General features: G+C 39.7%; 2 protein-coding genes across 3 annotated transcripts in view; both read left to right on the forward strand.

The window, feature by feature from the left end:
• The window catches only part of LOC135703833 (potassium voltage-gated channel subfamily KQT member 1-like), a 745,326-nt gene extending 726,769 nt beyond the window's left edge, over positions 1-18,557 (forward strand). For both annotated transcript variants that reach the window (XM_065225170.1, XM_065225162.1), the window contains one exon: positions 18,062-18,557. In XM_065225170.1, coding sequence (XP_065081242.1) covers positions 18,062-18,557 — 496 coding nt within the window. The remainder of the gene's footprint in view (positions 1-18,061) is intronic.
• The window catches only part of LOC135703351 (uncharacterized), a 416,348-nt gene that overhangs the window by 188,013 nt on the left and 203,428 nt on the right, over positions 1-24,907 (forward strand). The gene's annotated exons all lie outside the window — the stretch shown is intronic.

The raw sequence follows: 24,907 nt of genomic DNA on the forward strand, positions 1-24,907 counted from the left end.
TTCCACATTCGAATCACTCACATTTTTCGATTCAATTTCTTCCCCCCCCCCCCCCCTCTTTTTCACGAGGGACACAATCCACTCACTTACGAAATTTCTAATTGTTGCTAAGATAAATTCCCCCCCTGTATTCCCTAAAACAATATTTCAGATCCTGGCCGTATAGCAGCTTCTCCGATTACAATCTAGAGGAGAAAACCTACACCACTGAAAACAAAACAGACACAATAGACGCTGAAATTCTTCCCTGTAGCACCCCCGACGTGGTACAGAAAACCCACGAATGTGATTCCTCCACGCGCACCCTAACGAGAGCTTTGAGATCGAACAGGTAAGGGGATCGAAGGATCGATCGGTTCAGAACTCAGTTACAGTGTGTCTCCCTTCGCGACCAACCGAACGAGGTTTGATCAAACGATTTCTTCTTTTTTCCGATCACGCACCTTTCGATCACGCTCACGCTCATCGCGCTCACCCCGGGTCTGGTCTGCGGTCTCCGTAGAGCTGCTTCCGGGCACAGACCGAGCCCCAAGCTGAAGCATCTTTGCTCGCAGCTATTGCTTGTATGCGCATGCCTGTACCTGGTGACTTGACAATTTCAAAAAAAAAAAATACTGCAACTGTTTTTAAGTACTCTCTTTCACCACTTCACAGTAATTATTGTAGGTAAACAAGTTCAGTCTTGGAATGGTTTACGATTAAGACACATCTCACCGAATTACACGACACTAATTGGATTAGAGGCACACTACACGAAGAATTTTTCATAGGATATTTTTCAATCCAGTTTTTCATCTACCTTTGTCCGTACTTCAATTTTAGATTTTTTTTTCCCTGAACGATGTTAATTGTCTGAAACCAATGAAGCTATATTTAGATTTTTTAAATTCTTGCTAACTTCTGTACTATTGTTTTTAAGTCGTACAATTTTCACATATATGATCGATCATCATTGCAAAGATATGCTGGCGAGTATGGGAAAAACAAATAACGAACTTTAAAAATCTGAAACAAATGTGTGTTAGTTATATTTTTCTCTTACAGCAATATGATTTATATATTCAGTTTAATTTATTATAGCTCTAAATTTGTATGCAACAACAACGAAAGTGCCTTTCACAACGTACGAACCGTTAGTTTTAGGTTTATGGAGTTCACGAGAAAGTTTTTAAAAAATGACCGGCTATTTTTCTTACACGAGTGAAATTAGGGTGGTCCCGAACAAATCATCCTATAGGAAGCTTAATAAGTATTGCGAATTGCGTTATTCGATTTGTTGGATCGTATCGTTGGAAGGAGATTCTCAAATTCCCGTTGTTTTCATGTAAATGCCTCAACTTACGGGTTCACCCCTCCGTTTTTGCCCTTCATACAGCGTTATTGTGAATTCAGATCGGTAGCTCAAATTGATCTTGCTATTAGGTTGAGCTGCATACAAGACAAGAACGTCGAAGGTTTGGTGGCTACCTTCCATACATAAAGGGCGAACACGAAATTATTGCGACACATTCAACAGGGCATAACTTTTTTACCATTGGGTAAAAGTCAACCAAATTTTGCACACTTTCTCATTGATGTGTATTGTGTACATGCTGTCAAACTCGAAGTCGTGTTTTTCGATTCAACGAAAATGGAGGTGAACCAACGCGAGTTGAGAGAACAAATTCTTTCCAAACACCTGGAATTTCCTGACCTGTCGCACCGGCAGTTGGGAAAAATGTTGAACATTCACCATTCAACCGTCTCCAGAGTGTTGAAGCGGTTCCAGGAGCGGTTGACGTTGGACCACGGCAAAGGAGCTCGAAGAAAACCGGGACCGGAGAACAAAAAGACGGAGAGAAAGGTGAAGCGGATGATTAAAGCAAATCCCAACGTCTCAAGCCGTGATTTGGCTAAAAAGATCGGCATGTCGCAGAGTTACGTCCAGAATGCAAAGAAGAGAGCTGGACTACATACATACAAGGTACAGAACTTCCCAAACCGCGATGAGCGGCAACAATCGACGGCTAAAACTCGGGCACGGAAGCTCTACGAGAAGATGCTGACAAAATATGGCTGCTATGTGATGGACGACGAAACGTACACAAAAGCCGATTTTAAGCAAATTCCGGGGTTAGAGTTTTTCACCGACAAGAGCAAGTTCGATGTGGACGACAAATTTAAGAAGAAGAAAATGTCGAAGTTCGCCTCCTAATATCTCATTTGGCAGGCTCTTGCGGACTGAGGAGTGAGCCTTTCGTGACAAAGGGTACAGTAAATGGCGAGATCTACAAATCTGAGTGCCTCGAGAAGCGCCTTTTGGCATCATGCCACTATTCTAAAAGTGTCCTGGAGTGGTATGAGGCCAATTCTGTCCATTTTGTTCCAAAGGACATGAATCCGCCAAACTGTCCGGAGCTGCGCCCGGTGGAGCAGTACTGGGCAATAATGAAGTGGGAACTTCGGAAGAGCAAGAAGACAGTCAAAGACGAGAAGGACATGTTAAGAAAATGGAAAAAAAAAACTGAGAAACTGGTACCGGATGACACTGTAAAGACTTTGATGGAGGGCATCAAGCGAAAATGCGTTCAATTTTACACTCAAGGCTCATCGATTAACTTTTCTTTTGATTTTTGAAGTAAATATATGTATAAAACTACCCTAAACTTTTGGTTTGATTCTAAACATTATAAGAAAATTGGCATGACATTTTCGGTGTCGCAATAATTTCGTGTTCGCCCTTTATATACACTATTGAAATTAGGGTGGTCCCTATGATTATCGAGTTCTAAATATCAACGATTTAGTTATTTGAGATATACCAGCGCAATGTACTATACAGTTTTAGAACAATTTATATCAAGCAACTTTACTGAATCTCTAATGGTTCTCATTTTATACTGGTTTTTAAAAGATGACTTAGGAGGACCCCTAAAAAATCAGGTTTTTTACATTCAATATTTACACATTTATTTCTAGAAAATCGAACATTTGATGTCGCGATGTCGTGATTTTTTTGAACTCAATAACCATAGGGACCACACGGACCCTAAAACTTTCCCGAAGACTCTACCTTTTTTAACATTTTTGTCTTCCTAAATACGACTTTGGAACTATTGTGCAGTGAATGTAAATCTGACTTGGTCGCTACGATTATGCACGTCAAAATTCTAAATAACCGACAATCGAAGGATAAAATGCTGCTTTGTTCTAGTTCACTCGGAAGCTATATGATAGCCTGCTGTGAGGAAAATTGGCGTGTGTTATCGTGGACGATGAAACAAACGTCAAATTTGGCTATACAGGACGCTTTCAGGAGTTCATTAATACACACACACTACGAAAAAGTCCTGTGAATTTCAGTTCCATGAGTCCGACACATGTAAGCGGCCCTTTTGACATAAAAATCAGTTCAAAGAAACGAGAAAATCAATTCAGTCGAACGTTCTCTTCGTCAATTTGCTTGTGTTTCGGTTTGAGAACACTTAATTTTACATGAAAATGTTTGTTTACGTCCCATGATTTACGTCCAATATGGATTATGTCTGTAAAAGTAGGTATTTCTAAGCAGCGTTGGCAGTATTCCAGATTTATCTGGATTTTTCAGATCTTCAGTCATCTTACCAGATACACAGACAGACCATGTATATTTCGAGGTTTTTTTTTTTAAATATGTTCCAGATTTTCCCAGATTTCTTAAACATATTGCTTTCTACTTTAATTATTAAAGGCCATCAACGTTGTAAATTATTGCAACAACGTACATGAAACTGTTACAACATTGTTTGCATGAAAATGGGTTGCAGAAACATGCAAATAATTGAGACAATCCCTAACGATTATTGGCTAAAAAAAACCCTTCAAACTTAAAAATATCGGGCCTGAATTTTTGTAGTTGGAGTTTTAGTTTTGATTTTTGCCTGGATTTAGAAAAATCAAGATTTCAATATGGAGGAATTTTTATAACTTTGCAATTTACAGAAATCGCTGTTCATGGTTGAAAACAATAAATTGAGTTTTCGAAAATGAGTAAGGCTTTTGAATCTAGACAACTACCAGGACTTTAAAGTATGTTCTTGAGATTTTCGAGGATTTAATTTAAGAATTTAAAAGGCATCTAACAATTCTTAGCATTTTTGAAGAACCTGTGAATATTGAGTTACCTTAGCAGTCCGAAATGCTTTAGAATTCTGAATTTCCCTAGAATTTCATAGTTTTAAAGTAATTCTGAAAATAGTTGACAGTATAGCGTGAGGTGCATTCCTTGTGGAAGAGAAATCATAGAAAATTCTTAAGATGAAACTTATGGAACGTTGATGACCAATTCAAAGAATTGCTGGGAGGAATTCAATGAGTATGCTGATGCAAATCGTTAGAATAATTTCAATTGAATTCTGTCCAATGTTTCTAGAGAGATTCATTTTAATTCAATTTTAAGAAATCTAAAAGGAATTATGCGAGAAGAACAACAATTTCTGGGAGACTTTCAAAGCCATTTGACAAAGTACTTGAGTACATAAAGGGTGTCCACGATGAAATTGCCACACTTTGAAATTGCTCTAACTGTTTAACCGTTGGGTAGAATTTAATGAAAATTTGGGTGGATTTAGTTCATAGTGCATTATTTACATCCTGCAAGTTTTAAAGTCCTGTGATCAAAACGGAAATGGAGTCGAAAGAACAGCTCGTGCGTGATAAAATCTTGCGCATTCATCACGAGAACAAGGATCTCTCGCATCGTTCCATCGCTAAAACGTTGGGAATCGCGAATTCCACGGTGTCGCGAGTGATTAAGCGGTTCGAGGAACGGTTGACCACCGATCGGAAGCCCAGAAGTGAAGGAAAAAGTATTCCGTACACACCAAAAATCACAACCGCGTAGTTGGGGCCTTCAACCGAAATCCGAACGCCTCCGTTAGGGATGTGGCTAAAAAGCTGCACCTAAGCCGAAGTTTTGTCCAGAAGGCCAAAACTAAGGCTGGGCTTCGAACGTTCAAGGTACAAAAGGCCCCTAATCGCGACGAGAAGCAGAACAAGTCCGCCAAAACCCGTGCCAGGAAGTTGTACCTCAACATGCTGACGAAAGTTGAATGCTGCATCATGGACGACGAAACATATGTGAAGGCCGACTTCAAACAGATCCCCGACAACCTGTTTTTCACGGCCAAGGATAAGTTCAGCGTTCCGGAGCATGTCCGCACTCAGAAGATGTCCAAATTTGCGAAGAAATTCCTGGTTTGGCAAGCCATCTGCACGTGCGGGAAGCGGAGTGCACCTTTCGTGACCCAGGACACGATGAACGGACAGGTGTACATAAAAGAGTGCCTCCAGAAGCGGCTGCTTCCTCTCCTGAAGGCCCACAACGTCCCAACAATCTTCTGGCCGGATTTGGCCTCATGCCACTACTCCAAGGACGTGCTGAAGTGGTATGCGGACAATAAGGTCAATTTCGTGCCGAAAATGTTCAACCCTCCGAACACTCCGGAGCTCCGCCCCATCGAGAAGTACTGGGCGATTATGAAACAGCACCTTCTTAAGCGACCTAAGGTAGTGAAGACAGTCGAGGAACTGAAGAAAGTATGGGTTTACATGCAAAAAACGGTTGATTCACAGGTTGTGCAGAATCTTATGGCCGGGGTTAAGGCCAAGGTGCGGGCATTTGCGTATGGACTGTAAATAAAATACGAGTTAAATGGTAAAATGAAGCTTAATAGTTATTTCTCAATCCCTGAAAATTTGATGGCAATCGGATGAAAACTCGAATTTTGCGAATCAATTTTGTGTGTGGCAATTTCATCGTGGACACCCTTTAGGAAATACTGTAGAGGATTTCAAAATAATTCTGACCTTACCTACACTGCCTATATTCGCATATCAGTCCCATATGGATTTTCGTAAATTTTGAGATAACAACGCTATCCACTGTCAATTGCCATCTACTTTCATGTTATGTGATAAAGCTATCGACTTTTATAATTAAAAATGTGAAAACAACATCACGTCAGTTTGTCCCATCAAGCAAAGTAATCACATATCAGTCCCATCCTGAAATTAAATCGTCCAGAAACTATGTTAAGGTTTTGCTTTTGCATATTTTTCGCGGATATAACAAACCATGCAAACTGCATTGCTACTGATTTTAATTCGACAATATTATCGATGAATTTACTATGATTTTTTAAATATTGACTTGGAAATTGCACTTCTTAACTTCAACTGCCATTTTCACAATGCCTACTTTTTCCATAAGGGACTGATATAAGATTATAGGCAGTACAGAGCAGTTCAAAGGGAACTATCGGTTAAGTATGGGAAGAGTGTGACGGTCATTCTGAAGAGTGTACCAAGGAAAATGTTAACAATATTCTAAAGGAATTTAGGAATGATTACCAGTTTGAGGAAATTAGGACTTTTTAGAGCATTCCAGATGTTTCCAGATTTTATATTTTAAGTGGTCCAGATTTTTCTGAAAATGACCTGGAAACGCTGTTTTTAAGTGTGCAGTCCTTGATGGACAGGAAGTTGACGATGCCGATAAGTCATTTTTACCGAAAAATTTGGTAAGAAGGCCATGGTTTGGCAAGCGATATGAGTATGGCATGTTGTCAAAGCTATTTGTGACGAAGGAGACGATGAACACTGAAATTTACGTTCGGGAGTGTTTGAATGGGCGTCTGTGGCCGATGATCCGTCAACATGATAGCCCAGTACTATTTTGGCCGATTGCACTACTCGAAAGACACGGTAGCTTGGTACAAAGCAATCAATGTGTAATAGGGAGCTGCACCGTCGCATTAACCTCACTTTTTGTGACATCTCGCTGTGGTTTGTTTAAATAGACTTTGAAAAAAAATAGTTTTAAAATTTTATTTTGGACTTTTTAGAGAGGAAGCTTTTTGAACAAAGAACAAAGTCAGATAACATATCTTTGGGTCCTTTTTATTTAAAAACTTTAATCCACTTGAATGGACTAACAGGCAAAGGTAAGCAAAACAGCAATGGATGTAAAACTGATGAATGCGGGTTCATCGCGTTCATTCGTGACGTCAGCCTGCAGCATTAGAGTGATGCAAAATTTGAAATTTTCGCTCCACAATACTTAAACGATTCCAAATCGGGTCCAGACTAACCTCTCAAAATTTGAACCCATTTGGTGAGAAACTGAGATGGCACAAACCATTTGAAGTTTGTATAGGAATTACTATGGTGAAACCAAGATTTTTGTTCATGTCTATCTAGTAATTCACCATATCGGTCGGCTTCAAAAACTTTCAACTGTATTTGTAGAAAATTTTCCCAGCTACAACTTTGCTCAAGAACACATTTTGATTAAATGCAAGGATCGAAAGTTATCAATGGTTCAATGCGCTGATGTCTTATGATCATGCTCAATCAACTGCTCAGCAGGCAACATTGGTGTTTCTGGGGCGTTGAATAGGACACAAAAATCATGGCTACTATGTCACACTGCAAAATACAGTGTTGCCTACAGAGCAGCTGCTTGATCATGCCATAAGTTTACCAATCTCTTAAATAATTAATAACTTTTTCCTGTCTCGTTTGTCTCGTTTTACATAGAAACGATCTTCAGCAAAGTTGTAGCTGAGAAAATTTTCTATAAGAATGGTTATCGAACTGTTTCGCAACTTATTATGGAAAAAGACTAGAAGGCAATGAACAAAAAGTTGAGATTTCCCATAGTAATTTACATGTAAACTTCAAATGGCTTGTGCGAAGTCTGTTTCTAACCAAATGAGTTGTAATTTTAGGAGGCTAATCAGGACCCAATTTGAAACCATTTAAGCACTGTGGAGCGAAAAAGTCAAATTTTGCATCAGTCTACTGCAGCATCCTATAAGTGCCAAAAGAGATGAAATCAAGGGATATCTACGGAAACACTTTAAGGCACTCTTTTTTATCGAAATTAAATACTCAAAAGTTTTCTTTTAATATGCATATGCATAACAATTGATACCATCAATCAACGTATATCAATTGGCTAAATTATATATTTAAAAGGTTAGCTGCTCACTTGTTCATCAATTACTTGTAAGACTAGAAGCGTCCAAAACAAACATCGATGAATGAGTCTCTGGCTTGGTCGGAGGTTATAAACTGCACTAGATTCCTGAAAAATTAAGAATTTAGAGGAAGTTTAAAGATAGAAAACTTTCAATATACTTACCAACAAGCTGCTGCCATGTGCTACCATTCAAAAATTTCCGTGGTTGTTGTTTCAGCTGTATCACATCTAAACATTTCATGTTCACACTGCGCAAAATATATGTTTTCTTTGGTGCCCCATTTTAAGTGTTTGGAAATTATTATTATATCAATTTACCCAGAATCCCAGTAGCTTTTACGCATCAGAACAAATTTTGACAACTCCACACTTGACGCAAGAATCAGTGGAGTCTACTCAGTAACTGGGTAGACTCAAAAAGCGTGTGGACAAAAGTGGCCAAAATTATCGCCAAGGAACCTGTGCTGAAGCTCATGGGCAGCGTCAGATCAAAAGTTCGCTGCTTGGCATACGATTAAAGGAACTGCAGATTATTTTCATCCAATTGAAAGAGAATACTATAGAGAACGTTTATATGAAATAAAAATTTGAGTTTGTTAACATAACGTTGATTTATTCCAATAACAAACAGTGCTTATGCTTTCCGGGACACTCTATATTGGACATTAGTAAAGTAATTTTTATAAGATAGTTTCGTAATGGAAAATTTAGTTATTATTTTCCATTTAAAAATTTCAACAATAATTATTAATGGTACAGCCTCTTAGGTCACTATTGATTTAAAAACTCTCGGCTCCGAAAAGTTTTTTTTTTTAACAGCAGTCTTACCAAATCGACCAATAGAAAAAAAATCTTGTAAAGTTCAGAATTCAAATTTCTGAACAATTCAAGATTTTTTTTTCTATTTGTCGATTTGGTAAGACTTTACCGTTTAAAAAAACTTTTCGGAGCCAAGAGTTTTTAAATCAATAGCGCAAAAAAAAATTTACAGTCATATAGCAAAAAATCTCATTTTTTTTATTGAACACCCGTCAGAAGGCTATGGACAAATGCACCGATAAATTTGAGTTCACTCACTTGAAAAAAAAGTGAAAAAAGCTGCGGGCAATGTTTATTAATCATGAACACTAAATGTTCATTATTCATAAATATTTAGAGTTTATTATAAGAAAGCATTCCCCGTCGAGCTTGTATCACTTTTTCTCGAGTGAGTGAACTCAAATCTCGCGTAACTTGTCAAAGGGACCAATGTAATATATCCGTCATTTTGAGAAAATCGAAATTGAAGTAGTCAGCGAAACGTTGAAAATGCAATCCAATCCAAAAATTACAATTTTACTTTGAATTTCATGCTACAATGTAGAAAACATCACAAAGAACGTTTTGACTAATCAATTTGTGGTTCGGAAATGCTACATTGGACGATTTTTCTCAATGACAGACTCAATGAGTGTTACATTAGACGTTTTGATCTACATGATACTAGATTCCCTTTCACAGATTTCAGAATGGAGTACCTAACATCAGAAAAATGACTGGTACCCTTACCTAAAACCCGAGAAGGGTGACACATCTAAATCTCAATTCTAGATGCTCAACATATCTCACACTAGCGAATCAATCTTCGAAAAAATTTCTTTCATTGCTCGCATCTACTTGCATCGCGTATCATCTTTTTGCAAGAAATTTTCAGAATCGTCATCAATCTTTTTCTATCTGCTCAGCGTGCGCGCAGCTAACCACATCAAAATACAATTTTTCGTATATCGTAGATAGAGTCGCCCCCTCGTTAAAACCTTGGATTGGTTTTCCATGCCCCATCTTTATAAAAAAGTAAGAATCAAGTCATATCATTCCACAATGGTACAAGTGGACAATTGTAAAGGGCGAACACGAAATTATTGCGACATATTCAACAGGGCATAACTTTTTTACCATTGGATAAAAATCAACCAAATTTTGCACACTTTCTCATTGATGTGTATTGTGTACATGCTGTCAAACTCGAAGTCGCGTTTTTCGATTCAACGAAAATGGAGGTGAACCAACGCGAGTTGAGAGAACAAATTTATTCCAAACACCTGGAATTTCCTGACCTGTCGCACCGGCAGTTGGGAAAAATGTTGAACATTCACCATTCAACCGTCTCCAGAGTGTTGAAGCGGTTCCAGGAGCGGTTGACGTTGGACCATGGCAAAGGAGCTGGAAGAAAACCGGGACCGGAGAACAAAAAGATGGAGGGAAAGGTGAAGCGGATGATTAAAGCAAATCCCAACGTCTCAAGCCGTGATTTGGCTAAAAAGATCGGCATGTCGCAGAGCTACGTCCAGAATGCAAAGAAGAGAGCTGGACTACATACATACAAGGTACAGAACTTCCCAAACCGCGATGAGCGGCAACAATCGACGGCTAAAACTCGGGCACGGAAGCTCTACGAGAAGATGCTGACAAAATATGGCTGCTGTGTGATGGACGACGAAACGTATATAAAAGCCGATTTTAAGCAAATTCCGGGGTTGGAGTTTTTCACCGGCAAGAGCAAGTTCGATGTGGACGACAAATTTAAGAAGAAGAAAATGTCGAAGTTCGCCTCCAAATATCTCATTTGGCAGGCTATCTGCTCTTGCGGACTGAGGAGTGAGCCTTTCGTGACAAAGGGCACAGTAAATGGCGAGATCTACAAATCTGAGTGCCTCGAGAAGCGCCTTTTGCCGTTCTTGCAGCAGCACGACGAAGCTCCGCTATTTTGGCCAGATTTGGCATCATGCCACTATTCTAAAAGTGTCCTGGAGTGGTATGAGGCCAATTCTGTCCATTTTGTTCCAAATGACATGAATCCGCCAAACTGTCCGGAGCTGCGCCCGGTGGAGCAGTACTGGGCAATAATGAAGCGGGAACTTCGGAAGAGCAAGAAGACAGTCAAAGACGAGAAGGACATGTTAAGAAAATGGAAAAAAAACTGAGAAACTGGTACCGGATGACACTGTAAAGACTTTGATGGAGGGCATCAAGTGAAAATGCGTTCAATTTTACACTCAAGGCTCCATCGATTAACTTTTCTTTTGATTTTTGAAGTAAATATATGTATAAAACTACCCTAAAATTTTGGTTTGATTCTAAACATTATAAGAAAATTGGCATGACATTTTCGGTGTCGTAATAATTTCGTGTTCGCCCTTTACAGTGGGCAATTTTTGACCCATGATTATCTTCAATTAATGAAAGTTAATTTTGATGGATGTGCTTGTATCACATACAATAATAGAAGGGCAATATTTTGTATCGATTAACTCAATTGGTTTACATTTGTTAATTGGGACATTTTGAAAACTATCGCGAGAAATTAATCGGTGCACTCGTCCATGATTTATTGAAATGAGTTGTTTTCAAAACTGACAGGTGAAAATTACTCAATCAACATTCCTACCACGTCACTGCATATCCCCGGACCAGTGCTGCAAAATCTCGACAGTACACGGTGATATTGACAATTCTGCTTTGGTCACTCATTTTAGCTAACAGTCATAGTCAAGGCAAACCATGTCAATTGTCAATGACAATGGTGTCAGTGACGAACATGTGCAGATTTGTTTATTAGCTAAATTTGTAACAAAATTAAATGACTTGAGCAAAACAATTACATGGATCCATTTTAGTGAACAAGTATCTACGTCCTCAGCTACTTGGATAACAATAATGTGACACAGAATGTACTAAATTGCACTTTTTGTTACCAGGTGAATCTTTGTCATTGACGAAAAAATGAATGAGATTTTGACGAAGGTTTTTTTGAGGATCAAGTCTGTCAGTGACTATGTGACGAACAATTTTGTCAATATCGCGCGAAAGTCTGTCAATGACAATGACAAATCTCAGCACTGCCCCGGACAGACCAACGAAGAAGTGTAGTCGCTATATTTATAGTCTGGGGGATAGAATGTCGGGAACCAATGGAACTTTCAAATAGCAGAACCAGTCGAGCACATCACGACCAACAACAGAAAAAGACACATCAGCTTTTGAAACTACGGAAACCATTTTCTCGTGACTCAAGGCTCTATTTCCGTACTGAGTACCAATGCTACCAACGCCAGGAAGGCAGCTCCCACACCTGGACTCTACCTATTGACCCATCAACTCATGGACCAGGGACCAACAGAAATTAAATGCCACTCATTTATAAAAGTTGATAGAACCTTTTCAATTGTTTGTCTACATTGTACAGACTCTACAATTTATTTAATAGGTTCCGCTTTTTGATAGATCGAAATTATATCCGCCACAAATTATCGCCGACTTTGTTAATTTTTACCGAAATCTGAACAGCATAACTGTTCGGTAAAATTTATGCAATTTAATTCAATTGCTTTTCAGTTACTTTGAAACTAAATCTACACTAAAATGACAAGATTTGATCGTTCAAACAAGGTTGAACATGTTTTGAAATTATTTTTTAATTCAATGGACTTTAAAATGAAGGTCAAAGTTTTACCGAACGTTCAGCTGTTCAGATTTCGGTAAAATTTACCGAACACTAAAACAAAATCTTAGTGCGCAGACTATAAATATAGCCACTATAGAAGAAAGTTCCCGGACCATGCTGAGACAGGAATATTTATGAGGACTACCAGAAGAAGCTCGAACTGCAAAAGGCAGCATACCAAAAAGGAGTTGCAGAAGGGCGATTTGAAGAATTGGTTCGAAAATTACAATGCTCTGAAGTTGAGGCAGATTCGGGAAGCACAAATGGCGACTCATGGCCAGCTGCGGACGGTCAACAAGAAGTTAGACGAGGTAATTGGCCGCCTGAACCGAACGCTTGGACTGCTCTGTTCAGGGTTGAAGAGGTGCACCACCACCGCACGTTACACAACAATAACCGGGAGGTGCACCCCCAGATCGCTTCCGGAAGTACCATTCAGTGTCACGGAGTTGATGCGAATCAGAGCGTGCTATTTCAAACGGTTACCGAGAGCCGTTCGATTATAGACGAAGTGAATGCCCGAGCAGATAAGATTCTGTACAACCAGACTATAGAACCTCCCAGAATTCACAAAGAGGTGATTGTTGAACTTGTTCAATCGATTCCTTGAGCTCAACGTTGTTCCGGATGACTGGAGACAAGTGAGAGTTATCGCCATCCAGAAGCCCGGTAAACCCGCGTCGGATCATAATTCGTACCGTCCCATCGCGATGGTGTTGTGTATTCAGAAGCTAATAGAAAAAATGATTCTTCTTCGTCTGGACAAGTGGGTCGAGGCGAATGGCTTACTCTCAGATACGCAATTTGGATTCCGTAGGGGCAAAGGGACGAACGACTGCCTTGCGTTGCTTTCAACTGAAATCCAATCAGCCTATGCTGAAAAACAGCAGATGGGTTCAGTTTTCTTGGACATTAAAGGGGTATTTGATTCTGTTTGCATCGACATCCTTTCGGACAAACTCCATGCGAGTGGGCTTTCTCCGATTATCAACAATTTCCTGTTTAATTTGTTGTCCGAGAAACGAATGAGCTTCTCTCATGGCAACTCAGAAATTGCACGAATCAGCTACATGGGTCTTCCACAAGGCTCATGTTTAAGTCCCCTCCTGTACAATTTCTATGTCAAAGACATTGATGAATGACTGGCCGAAAATTGCACGCTAAGGCAGCTTGCAGATGACGGCGTGGTTTCCATGGTTGGACCAACAGCACCGGACCTGCAAGGACCATTGCAAGATACCTTGGATAATTTGTCTACTTGGGCAATGAATCTGGGTATCGAATTCTCTCCGGAGAAAACAGAGATGGTTGTTTTTTTCTAGGAAGCTTTATCCAGCACAGTTTCAGCTTCAACTTATGGGTAGAACAATCACTCACAGCATGTCGTTTAAGTATTTAGGTGTCTAGTTCGATTCCAAGTGCACTTGGGAAACACATAGCGTATCTGAGGCAGAGATGCCAACAGCGAATCAATTTCCTTCGTTCCATTACCGGCACTTCATGGGGAGCCCATCCGGAAGATCTGATAAGACTCTACAAGACCACCATTCTCTCGATTTTGGAGTACGGTAGCTTTTGCTTTCAATCGGCGGCGGGGACGCACATATTGAAGCTCCAAAGGATTCAATATCGTTGCATTCGAATCGCGCTAGGTTGTATGCAATCGACGCATACCATGAGTCTTGAAGTTCTTGCGGGCGTCCTCCCCTTAACAAATCGTTTTGCGGATTTATCGTTCCGGTTCCTCATCCGCTGTGAAGTCATGAACCCGCTGGTGATCGAAAACTTTGAGGAGCTGCTAGAGCGGAATCCTCAAACACAATTCATGAGCTTGTACTACTAGTACATGACTCTGGACATCGGCTCCTCCTCGTTCAACCCCAATCGCGCTGTCTCCCATCATTTCAGTTGTTCTTCCGTGAGATTCGATCTCACAATGAGGCAGGAGATTCAAGGAATTCCAGAGCCTCACCGTTCCCTGATTGTCCCAACTATTTTTGCGAACAAATACCGCCACGTCCCCACCGAGAAGAGATTTTTCACAGATGGGTCGGTGATAAATGCGTCCACTGGTTTTGGAGTATTTCACGATCTTCATAGCGCCTCATACAAGCTTCAAAAGCCGTGTTCGGTATACGTTGCTGAACTAGCAGCTATATCGTATACGTTAGAGCGTATTACCCCACTTCCACCTGACCATTATTTCATTTTTACGGATAGCCTAAGCTCCCTGGAGGCTATGCGTTCAATGAGGCCGATAAAACACTCAGCGTATTTCCTCCAGGAAATACGATCGTCATTGAGTGCTTTATCAAACAGCTCGCATATCATCACCTTGGTATGGGTCCCTTCTCATTGCTCTATCCCGGGCAATGAGAAAGCGGACTCGCTGGCCAAGGTGGGCGCTATGGAAGGCGATATTTTCGAGCGACAAATCGCCTACCCCGAATTTTTCACGATTTCTCGTCAGCAAGTCCTCGCCAACTGGCAACAAAAGTGGAATGATGGTGATCTGGGAAGATGGCTACATTCTATTGTCCCACAGGTGTCGATCAAACCCTGGTTCAAAGGGTTCGATATGAGTCGTGATTTTATTCGTGTAATGTCCAGACTCATGTCCAATCACTGTTCGTTAAACGCCCACCTCTTCCGTATTACGCTCGCCGACAGCAACTTATGTACCTGTGGAAATGGTTATCACGACATCGAGCATGTTGTTTGGTCCTGCTCCTTGTATCATGAGGCGAGATCCGTTCTGTGTGATTCCCTTAGGGTCCGAGGAAAACAACCCTTTAAGCCAATTAGAGACGTCTTGGCTTGCCGTGATATCGACTTTATGAAGCTTATTTACGACTTTCTTAAAGCTGTTGATGTATGTGTTTTATGTTTTGTGTTTTAGTCATCCTTTACGTTTAAGTTTTAAATTAGTTCAAAATGCTTTCCCTTGTCCTCCCTCCAAATGATAAATAAATGTAATCCCTAATCTCGAGTAAACCGCGAGTAATCGGCCTCCGTTCTACTAACATTAGTTGTAAGAAAATTATATTCACACACAATTATGTAAAGAATATTCGGCTCCGCAAAGCTAACGCATTTGAGCCTTGACAAATAAATGGATTATAAAAAAAAAACATCTTCTTCAGGAAATGCCTTTTGAAACTATTTCTATCCGTAGTTTTATCTGTTAATACAATTTGCAGCATCTCAGAATTATGTTTAAAAGTCACTAATAGACTTATTTTTTGTAAGAAAACAATTTAAAAAAAGGTCAATTATTTATTTTAGTGTATTTTTTTTCACGCCAAAAAATCAAGCTCATACGCTCTTTTAAAATTTCGTGCTTGAGTCTAAATGTTCAAAATATTTTTTACCTCCCTGTCAAAACACAGATAAAATTTCATTTAAATCGGAAAGACTCAATTCTGGTCATAAAGGGTAAATGACGGCTTCGGCAATACCTTATTCAATTATTGTCAGGAGGTAAACAGCATCCTTGAGCATCTATTGACCAAATTTGAGTGCTCTAGGACTTTGTTAACCCCCTGACGATAATTGAATAAGGTATTGCCGAAGCCGCCATTTCCCCTAACTTTTTCACGTGGAACTACTCTTTGCGCTTTAAAACGTGTTTGTCTTTCTCAATTCGTCGGACCGCCTAGGCCATGTGCCACTCTTCCACCTCACAACCATTGACTCGACCTAACCAAGGTTCCCGGAAAATCACATGCAATCGAAGGTATTCCGCAAGGCAACAAAAGGAAATCAATACCATTGAAAATAAATGTATCAGAATATTTTTCTACTGGAACGAACTCGCCAAACCAAGCCTAAATCAAAGATTGTACCTTCTTTATATTCGATCAAGAAATGTAGAATGACTACCATTACACGCATATGTCCCTCTAGCCAATGTTTAAAATCTAAAATTTTAGGGTATGATTAACTTTCCATTTTTGCTAGGCTGGAATTATCATCACTAATCTCGGTCATTCGCTGCAATCAACTATGAGCCAATGTCAAGGACTGCAAGATCGAACTTGTTTGTGGTATCTATTCTCTTAAAAACACACCAAACTCACGGAAACAAAAGCTTAGTTCATCACACCAACCAAACAATAGATCACGTGCGATCGCGGTCATACCGGGTAATAAAAGAGAATGTGAGAGAAACACACAAATTACGATTTCAAGAACTAATTCAATTAGAATAAATTATCGTATACGGGGCTTGGAACTAATAGAACCTTATCACCATTGCGCAATAACACAATCGAAAAACTACAGCCACAGTACTTCTGTTTAACACTGATATACCGGTCTATTTAGTAGAAACCACCCGGTATTGAAACCCCTAGCTGAAAGTCACGAGTCACGAGTAGAAGAGGCTCGTTCGGCGCTCTTTTCGAATAAGTGCTTTTTACGATCAGCCTGGTTCGTCAGGGCGCTCGTGTACTATTAACAATATAAGCAACAATCAATACGAAACTAACTTGACTAGCCTATTGGTCCCAAGCAAATCGATTAACGTACTCCATTCTAGTCAAAATTCCAGTACTACACAAGGTGTTTTGATTCGCTATGAAAGTTTGACAGATAAAATGAGGGTTTATTGGATTTTCCTATGTTTCGAGGGTTGAATCGATTAGCTTGGGACCGAAGGGAGTACCAGAGCTGAGCCAAAAAGTTGAGCACGTTATTCCGGGACCTTCTAGTCTTAGAATATCATTTTAGTCATTAGCTAAATTTGTTAAGTCTATTTTGCAAAAAGTTTCCTATTATCGGAATGTGATCACTTTTAACTACTACAAAGCAATGTACTACTGAAATATCTACGCCACTTAACTGAATACTGTTAGCTTGATCGCTCTTCTTCTTCTTATTTTTAAGTTCCTTCTAGAAGTTGTGCCTGTTCTCAACAATCTTTAATTGAGAGCTTTCTGAGCCTACCATTGCATATTCGTTCTTTTCCAGCTGAATTTCATGTGCATTTGTGCATTATGACTAATTCCACATAAAAATTGACCAATGAAAATATGTAGCTCATGGGCCTTATGACGAGTGTCATTTCAAAGTGAAAACGAAGTGAAGTGACCAGTTATCACTCACGGTGAAGTGATTGCCGTGTAAATCAAATGGGAATCACTTCACCGTGAGTAATAAGTTGTCACTTCACCGTGAAGTGACATTGGTAATAAGGGCCGATGAATTGTGTGACAAGCTCTGTTTGTCGTGACAAGCCCGAGTTTGCCGAGAATACTGCCAGTTAAAATTGGTTTCAACCGGACTTGGAATCGAACCCATTACCCAGTAGTGTGATCTTTTTTAATGACCGATCATTTTACGCATTTTTGAAGTTTTTCCACTACCCGTCGCTTCGCCGAATGTAGTTCGACGAGCAACAGTCGACGAAGTGTCGGGCACTTCTGAGCTTCTGATATCAAATAATTATTCTTTAAATAAAGTTCTTTTACTTGATTGTTGAAAGCTATTTTTTTTTTAATGATAATCTTCTTCATAGCAGTAACTGCACCATTCTCAACCAAACTTGTTCCTGTTCTTTTCTTCTTCATTCGCAGACTGACGGAGGCGCACCGGAATGCAATCCGTGCCATCCGAAAAATCAAGTACTTCGTCGCTCGGCGCAAATTCCAGCAGGCCCGCAAACCGTACGACGTCCGCGATGTGATCGAACAGTACTCCCAGGGCCACCTGAACATGATGGTCCGCATTAAGGAGCTGCAGCGGCGGTTGGACCAGACCTTGGGCAAGCCGGGCAGCTACCTGACCGGGATCGATCGGGTCGGTAACATCAAACCGATGACCGTCGGCGCTCGGCTGTACCGCGTCGAGCAGCAACTATCTGTGATGGATAAGAAATTAGATCAATTAACCCATGCCATTAACTCAATGACGATGCAGCAGAAGATGATATTACCCCCAATCCAAACGCAAATGTTCCAACAGCAGCAAATGGCGGTCGCCCTGAGCCAAATGCCCCCGTTGCAGCTGCCCCCGGCTCCCTCGCAAGCGAACTCGCCAACGCCGACCAAATGCCTCGAGGATGATGTATAATATTGGATCTAAGTCCCCTCCCTACGTCCTCTCCCCACCCCCTCCCCATTCCTTCGCCACCACCGCATTTCCCTCAAAAACGGCAAACCCAAGAGGCTTTTTACTAAAAATAAAAAATAATGAACACAAACCCTTTCAAACAATATTAGGTACCCACTCAGGGGTACCAACCGTAGCAACAAACGATCGTTAAGCAAAGATTTAAGTCTTAAGACACAGTGAGAACGTGTGTGAGAGATAATAGTTTAAGTAAAGAAATTCAATCTCTAGTATTTAGTAGTTAATTGAACAAAGTGGTTTTTAACAAATTCAAACTCTTAATATTAAAGTAAAAATGTAGTGACCATGGTGGAAAGATGAACAGTTCGAAGAGAAAAGATGCATTTACTACCAAAAATCTGGAAATGAATAAATACTAGCTAAGTAAACTAAAGAAAAGCACAACAATTAAATTTAAAACCAAAATAAATTCTTAAACTCTTTTTCTATAGATCCTAAACTAAGCTATTAAAAACAAACGGAAACCCTGCTAACTAGTGACACAATCGCAAAAACGAACGCAACCCAAAACTCAATGTACATTGTCGAAATCGAAGCGGGAAAAATTTCAAAATGGCCTACCGGATGCGGTGCAGCGAAGAAAGGTGACGACAGTCAGTGAAAAGCACGACGACATTCCGCCAACCTAAAGTAAACCAATAGAAAGCAGAAAGAGTCAGTGGAATATAGCTACACAATCCCGTGCTTCTCAAATGATCGTGTACAGATAGCGGTAGGCGAGCAGAAGAGGACTGTTGAAGAAGAAGAAGAAAAAGAATAAGAAGAAAAAGACACTAAAACCAAACAAAAAAGATTGGCAACGAAATGAAGAAGGTGTGGTGATAAAACAGTCAGAAAATGGAAAGGAAAGAAAAACCAAAAACAAATGTGAGAAAAGCGACCAAGTCGCACTATTTACTTCCTCTAGAAGGAAGAATGTTATATTTGAAAAAATATTCTTACATTGTCATGATTTATCATAATGGTTGACTTTGGTTGATATATTTTTTTTTTCGTAGAAAACGTCGTAATTTACAATCGTGGTTATTGAGTTTAAATGTCTGAGGAAATCTTTGAAATATAGAAAGCTACACTAGAAAAAATCATCCTATCGTATTCCAGTGGTTTACTTACATGATTACGAAAAAAAAACTTCGGAAACCCTTTTCTCGTGACTCAAGGCTTGCATACGCAAACTAATACCATCTTTGGGTTGGGAAAAGTTTCCCCTATCCGATGATGCTGGCAAATTGCGTTCGATTGGCGAGGAAATAATAATCAACGTTTTGTTTATAAAAGTTTACAGTACCTTTTCAATTGTTATTCTACAATAGTAATCCTATAAACAGAGATTCGCGGAAGTATTATCAGACGATTTGGCAACGTGATTTTTTTTTTGTTTACTAAAGCTGCCAACACTTGCCACGGAGTCAAATGTTCCAGCTTTGTGCGTGACTTGATCGTTGTCTACGCTACGATTTTGTTTGTTTATGTTTTTTTTAATTCACAGTGAACTGGTGAACTATTTTTCCTTGAATTTAGAATAACATTTATTGAATATAAAGTGCATTGCCAAGTTTTGCCCTGAACCGCGGTCGTGAAAATGTACAATGTGAGTTTTTTTTTTTTGATTTTCGGAAAACGCTGAACTTTGCAAAAAATGGCTAGAGTTATGCGAACTACCGTCGACTGCCAAGGATATAATGCGTTTGTGCAGGGTATGTTATAATGATATTTTTTAGATGGTGTCTTGTTACGATTTAATGCTGGAAGAAGCACTTCTAGCACATGCAATTTTATTTTGCTAAAGAATGTGGGAATCTTCTGAAGCTGCTTGAAGCGATTTCGGTTCACCAAGACCAAATGCATGTTGTGTGAAAACCATTCCGTGAATTGACGACGAAAATAAACACCAGGCATTAATTTGATTTTTTTTTTCTAATTAATCATTTCAGAAGGTCCTGTCTGCATTCATCGATTCTCTTCGCCGACTTTCTCTATCGTCAATAACTCAGCTGCAAAAACTTAGATAAGAACCTCCTCTATCAAACTATGTGATAAAATTAGCGCGAAATCTGTTTGCTTAGCAGTGGTTATTAGAAGAGAAAGTCGATTAATAGAATCGATCGAAGAAGATAAGACCATTTGAAATGTTCATTGAGATTTGTCTCTTTCATTCTCTGCCAAGCAGCGATGGTCTCTGTTAACACTCCGAACACAATGCCTCCGGTAAAATGTGTAAAGGCAAACTAACAATGTTTGAAAAACCATAGCTCATATATTAACCAATTTATTAACGAATCTCAAATCTATTGACGCCATTTGAAACTAAATACTTTAAAAATATCTATAGATCAATCGTATCAATAGATTTAAAATCGATCGATAAATTACTGAGCAATGAATTTTCATACATTGCCAATTTTCCGTTACACATTTCCGAGGCATCGTGCTAATTGTGCCTCAATCTCCACAGAAAAGGTATTCTACTAATAATACGGACAGTTCCGCCATGCCTACTGTACTCAGCAGCAGATATGAAAAAAATAAACTTTTTGGTTGAATTTATTACGCCCCGATTACAATATTTTTCAACTGAAATATTCTGGAAAACGATAAACATACTCGTTTGGCTCACATTTTGACAGTTTTCGCTGCTTGATTGGCTCAAGATGGCTGCTTCGGCAAATCTATTTAGGGGAAATGGCTCTAAGATTGGGCCCATCGCTAAAAATATGCTATTTATCAATTTTATCTAGATGAACGCGTCGTTGGATGGATATTTTTGGTCACTATTGAAAATTTAGTCGATTGCTGAATTTATTTATGGACCCAAATTAGGGGCATTTAGGCCGACATTACATCCATTTCTCCTTTATATATATATATATATATATATATATCAAAAAATCGTAACTGAAAAACGAAATCGTAGCTCAAAAACATCGCTTATTTTTATTATATGTTGTGTAGAAAAGCCTAAGTTTTCAAAAAATATAAAAACGTGTTACGCCCATTGTCTACTATAAACTAAAACTATAAAAAACAAATACAATCAAAGTTCTTCTATACAAAACTCAAATTTTCAAAATGTTTTATATTTTTTTTTCTGAAAAGTACTTTTGATAACCTTTCATTTGATATTTTGATCATTCAAACCAGTTCAATTGTTCAAAAGTTATGATTTTTAAAAAAAATGCAATTTTTGGAAAAATTAGAAAAAAAATCGATTTTTTGGACCACCCTAATGAGAAAATAAAAAAAATACAGGTCTAATATTTTTCGATAAGGAACAAAACTACCAATTGTTACGAAATTTTGAGAACCACTACATCGTTTTGCTATTTAATGACTGTATGCGTTATAATGTTTGCACCATTGCAATGTCAAAATTTAAAAAAAATATCAAAAATTTCGTTTTTGAGTTTTTTTATTTATTCAAAGAAGGGATGTTTCTCAGAGTCTTAAACTATGTTAATCATCGATCGAGTTTCCACTTGCTGCAATTACGGCCTCTACACGCTTCCGGAATGCACGGCAGGTTGTAATAATGTAGTCTGGATCCATTTCTCTCCAGGTACGGGTCAATGCATGTCTGAGGCTTGCTGTACTCGGGTGGCGTTTGGAACAGGCCTTGGCCTTCATGACGCGCCATATTGAGTAATCCAGCGGATTAAGATCGGGGCTAGATGGCGGCCACATATCCTTCGCCCAGAACGGAAGATGTTCCTGCAACCTCTTCTGAGTACGGTTCGAGGTGTGGCACGGAGCCCCATCTTGTTGAAATACAACATTTGGCTTCGGACCGTACTGTTCTTTGATCCACGGAAGAACATACTTACTTAAAATCACCTTCTGGAATGAACACCGGGTCCATTTTTTTGCCATCGGAAGCCACGAATCCAAACACCATAACGCTAGCAGGATGCTTGGTCAGATACACGTTCTTGTGCTCGTCGGCCACGTCTTTTACCGGAAGATAACTAATATACCGGTCGGTCCTGGAATTTGATACGGGATCGACGGTAAACCTGCTCCCGTCGGTGAACAGGATTACCGGATTTTTTCGCTTAAGGAAGTTCAAGATTTTCTTGCATCGTTTGACTTGTAGCTCCCGGATGCGGTTGGTAATCATGTGAATTTTTTTCCGTGCCCTCGACTTCGCCCCGCAATTTTCCTTTACGAACTTCCGTGCCGTAAAGTCACTGATCCCGTGTTCCTTTGCCATTTTCCTTATTGAACGCATTGGATTTACCCGAATCTTCCTTTTGATAGCAGCGATAACCCTCGGAATCCGAGCTGACCTCGGACGACCTGTGGCCACCTTCGCGGATAGTTGTCCTTTCCTTTCTCGGTCTAAAACCCTTTTGACGGTCCACCGGGACACTCTCACGGTGATTGAAATGTCTTTTTGCGACTTTTGCGCCTTGGACAAATCACCAATACGCTGCCACTTCGTCATGGTGCAACTGTCAAACTAAGTGAATCATTTTCTTTTATACACAGCCTACTACGGTATGAGCTATAGGCTACGTATATATCAGTGCTAACATTTGAAAACGGCGCAAAAGCCATTTGTAAACAAATGGTTTGTGGGCCCTTTACTCGCTACCCGAAGAACGCCCACGCAAACCAACAGCATCGTCAGGAAGGGGAAAATTTCCCCTACCCGATGTCCCAACAAACATTGCATGTTGAATAAAAGCTTATTCAGGCAAAAACAAGCTTCTTCAGCTTAAACATAGCTTATTCAGCTGTTGATCAACTCAAATTGTTTGTTGGGGTTGCTGTTGTGTCGCGTGGGTGTACTTCAAGTAGTGAGTAAAGGGCCCACAAACCATTTGTTTACAAATGGCTTTTGTGCCGTTTTCAAATGTTAGCACTGATATATATAGGATTACTAGTCTACAATATATTGAATTGGTTCCGTCCGTTTTATGATGGAACAAAATTCAATCCGCCAGACTATACATATAGCGACTATAGTTGAATCCCCTTCTACCAGCCCAGTGGCAGGCGCGTAGGCAACATATTATACAGTGACAGCGGCCCCAGCACAGCAAAATAAATGATTTGAGTCCGGGACATGCTGCCTACTGTCAAACACTGCTGTTGGTATAGGCCTTGTCGCTGGCCTGCCTTCTACGTGCTTACTTTTGACCCCTTTGTTCTTAACCGACGTTTACATAACAGAACTAGCTGGTTAAACCTAGAGTTCATAATAGGAAGCTGCACCGTCGGGTTAACCTCACTTATTTTGACATCTGGCAGTGGTTTGTTTACATGGATTTAGAACAAAAAAATATTAAACGTTTTTTTAGATTTTTTGAAGAGGAATATTTTTCAAACGAACATAGTCGGATATCATATCTTTTAATTCTTTTTTTTTAACCTCACATTCACTTCAATCGACTACCAAGCAAAGGTAAACAAACCACCACTGTATGACAAACTGATGAATGCGGGTTCATGGCGTTCATTCGTGACGTCAGCGTGCAGCATCCTATAGATGACTGCACCGATAGATTTGATTTCATACACTGATAGAAATTTGACAGGAGAGCGGGGCAATGCTTATTGATAATGAACATTTAGTGTTCATTTTTAGTAACCATTGCCCCGCTCTCCTGTCAAATTTTCGTCAGTACATGAACTCAAATTCATCGGTGCACTCGTCCATAGAAGAGTTATGCAGACTGAAACAAAAATCTACCTATCGAACTGTCAAACCGTCTAACCTATCGAGCATAGTAGACAAACTGACTCTGTTGCGTGGGAAGTATTGTTATCGAAACTAGAGGAAGCTTCCCTGGGGGCAACAATTACGGATTTCGGTGGAGCTCACATCAATGTGATGAATATAGTGGGTGAGGATGACGGCAACAGACTACTATTTCTAGCATTCTGCACTGCGATCCAAGTCTGAAAAAGTAAGCTGTTTTACATAGTTGAAGATGCTAATTTCAAATAACAGACTGTAGTGGTAATTTTTATACGATAGATGAAGTACATGAAAGCATAGAGTTGATAGTTCCGACAGAGTACCGCAGTGTGAAGATTGCATATAGATATTAGAATAGAGAGCTAGGACAACTTTTAAGGAAGGTACAAATCGGTTTTTTCATCTCTCTTTACCAAACTCCCCCTTTTGAGAGGGATGGTGAGGTTCGGTTTTCATCTCTTTTTGCCAGTGGTGGCGGGGGGGGACACCCCTCACCATCCCTCTCCAAAGGGGGAGTTTGGTAAACAGAGATGAAAAAACCGATTTGTACCTTCCTTAAAAGTTGTCCTAGCTCTCTATTCTAATATCT

This window comes from Ochlerotatus camptorhynchus, unplaced genomic scaffold, assembly GCF_037179485.1.
Source record: "Ochlerotatus camptorhynchus isolate MF236.1 unplaced genomic scaffold, CSIRO-AGI_Acam_v1.1 ptg000021l, whole genome shotgun sequence".
NCBI classification, from domain to species: Eukaryota; Metazoa; Arthropoda; class Insecta; order Diptera; family Culicidae; genus Ochlerotatus; species Ochlerotatus camptorhynchus.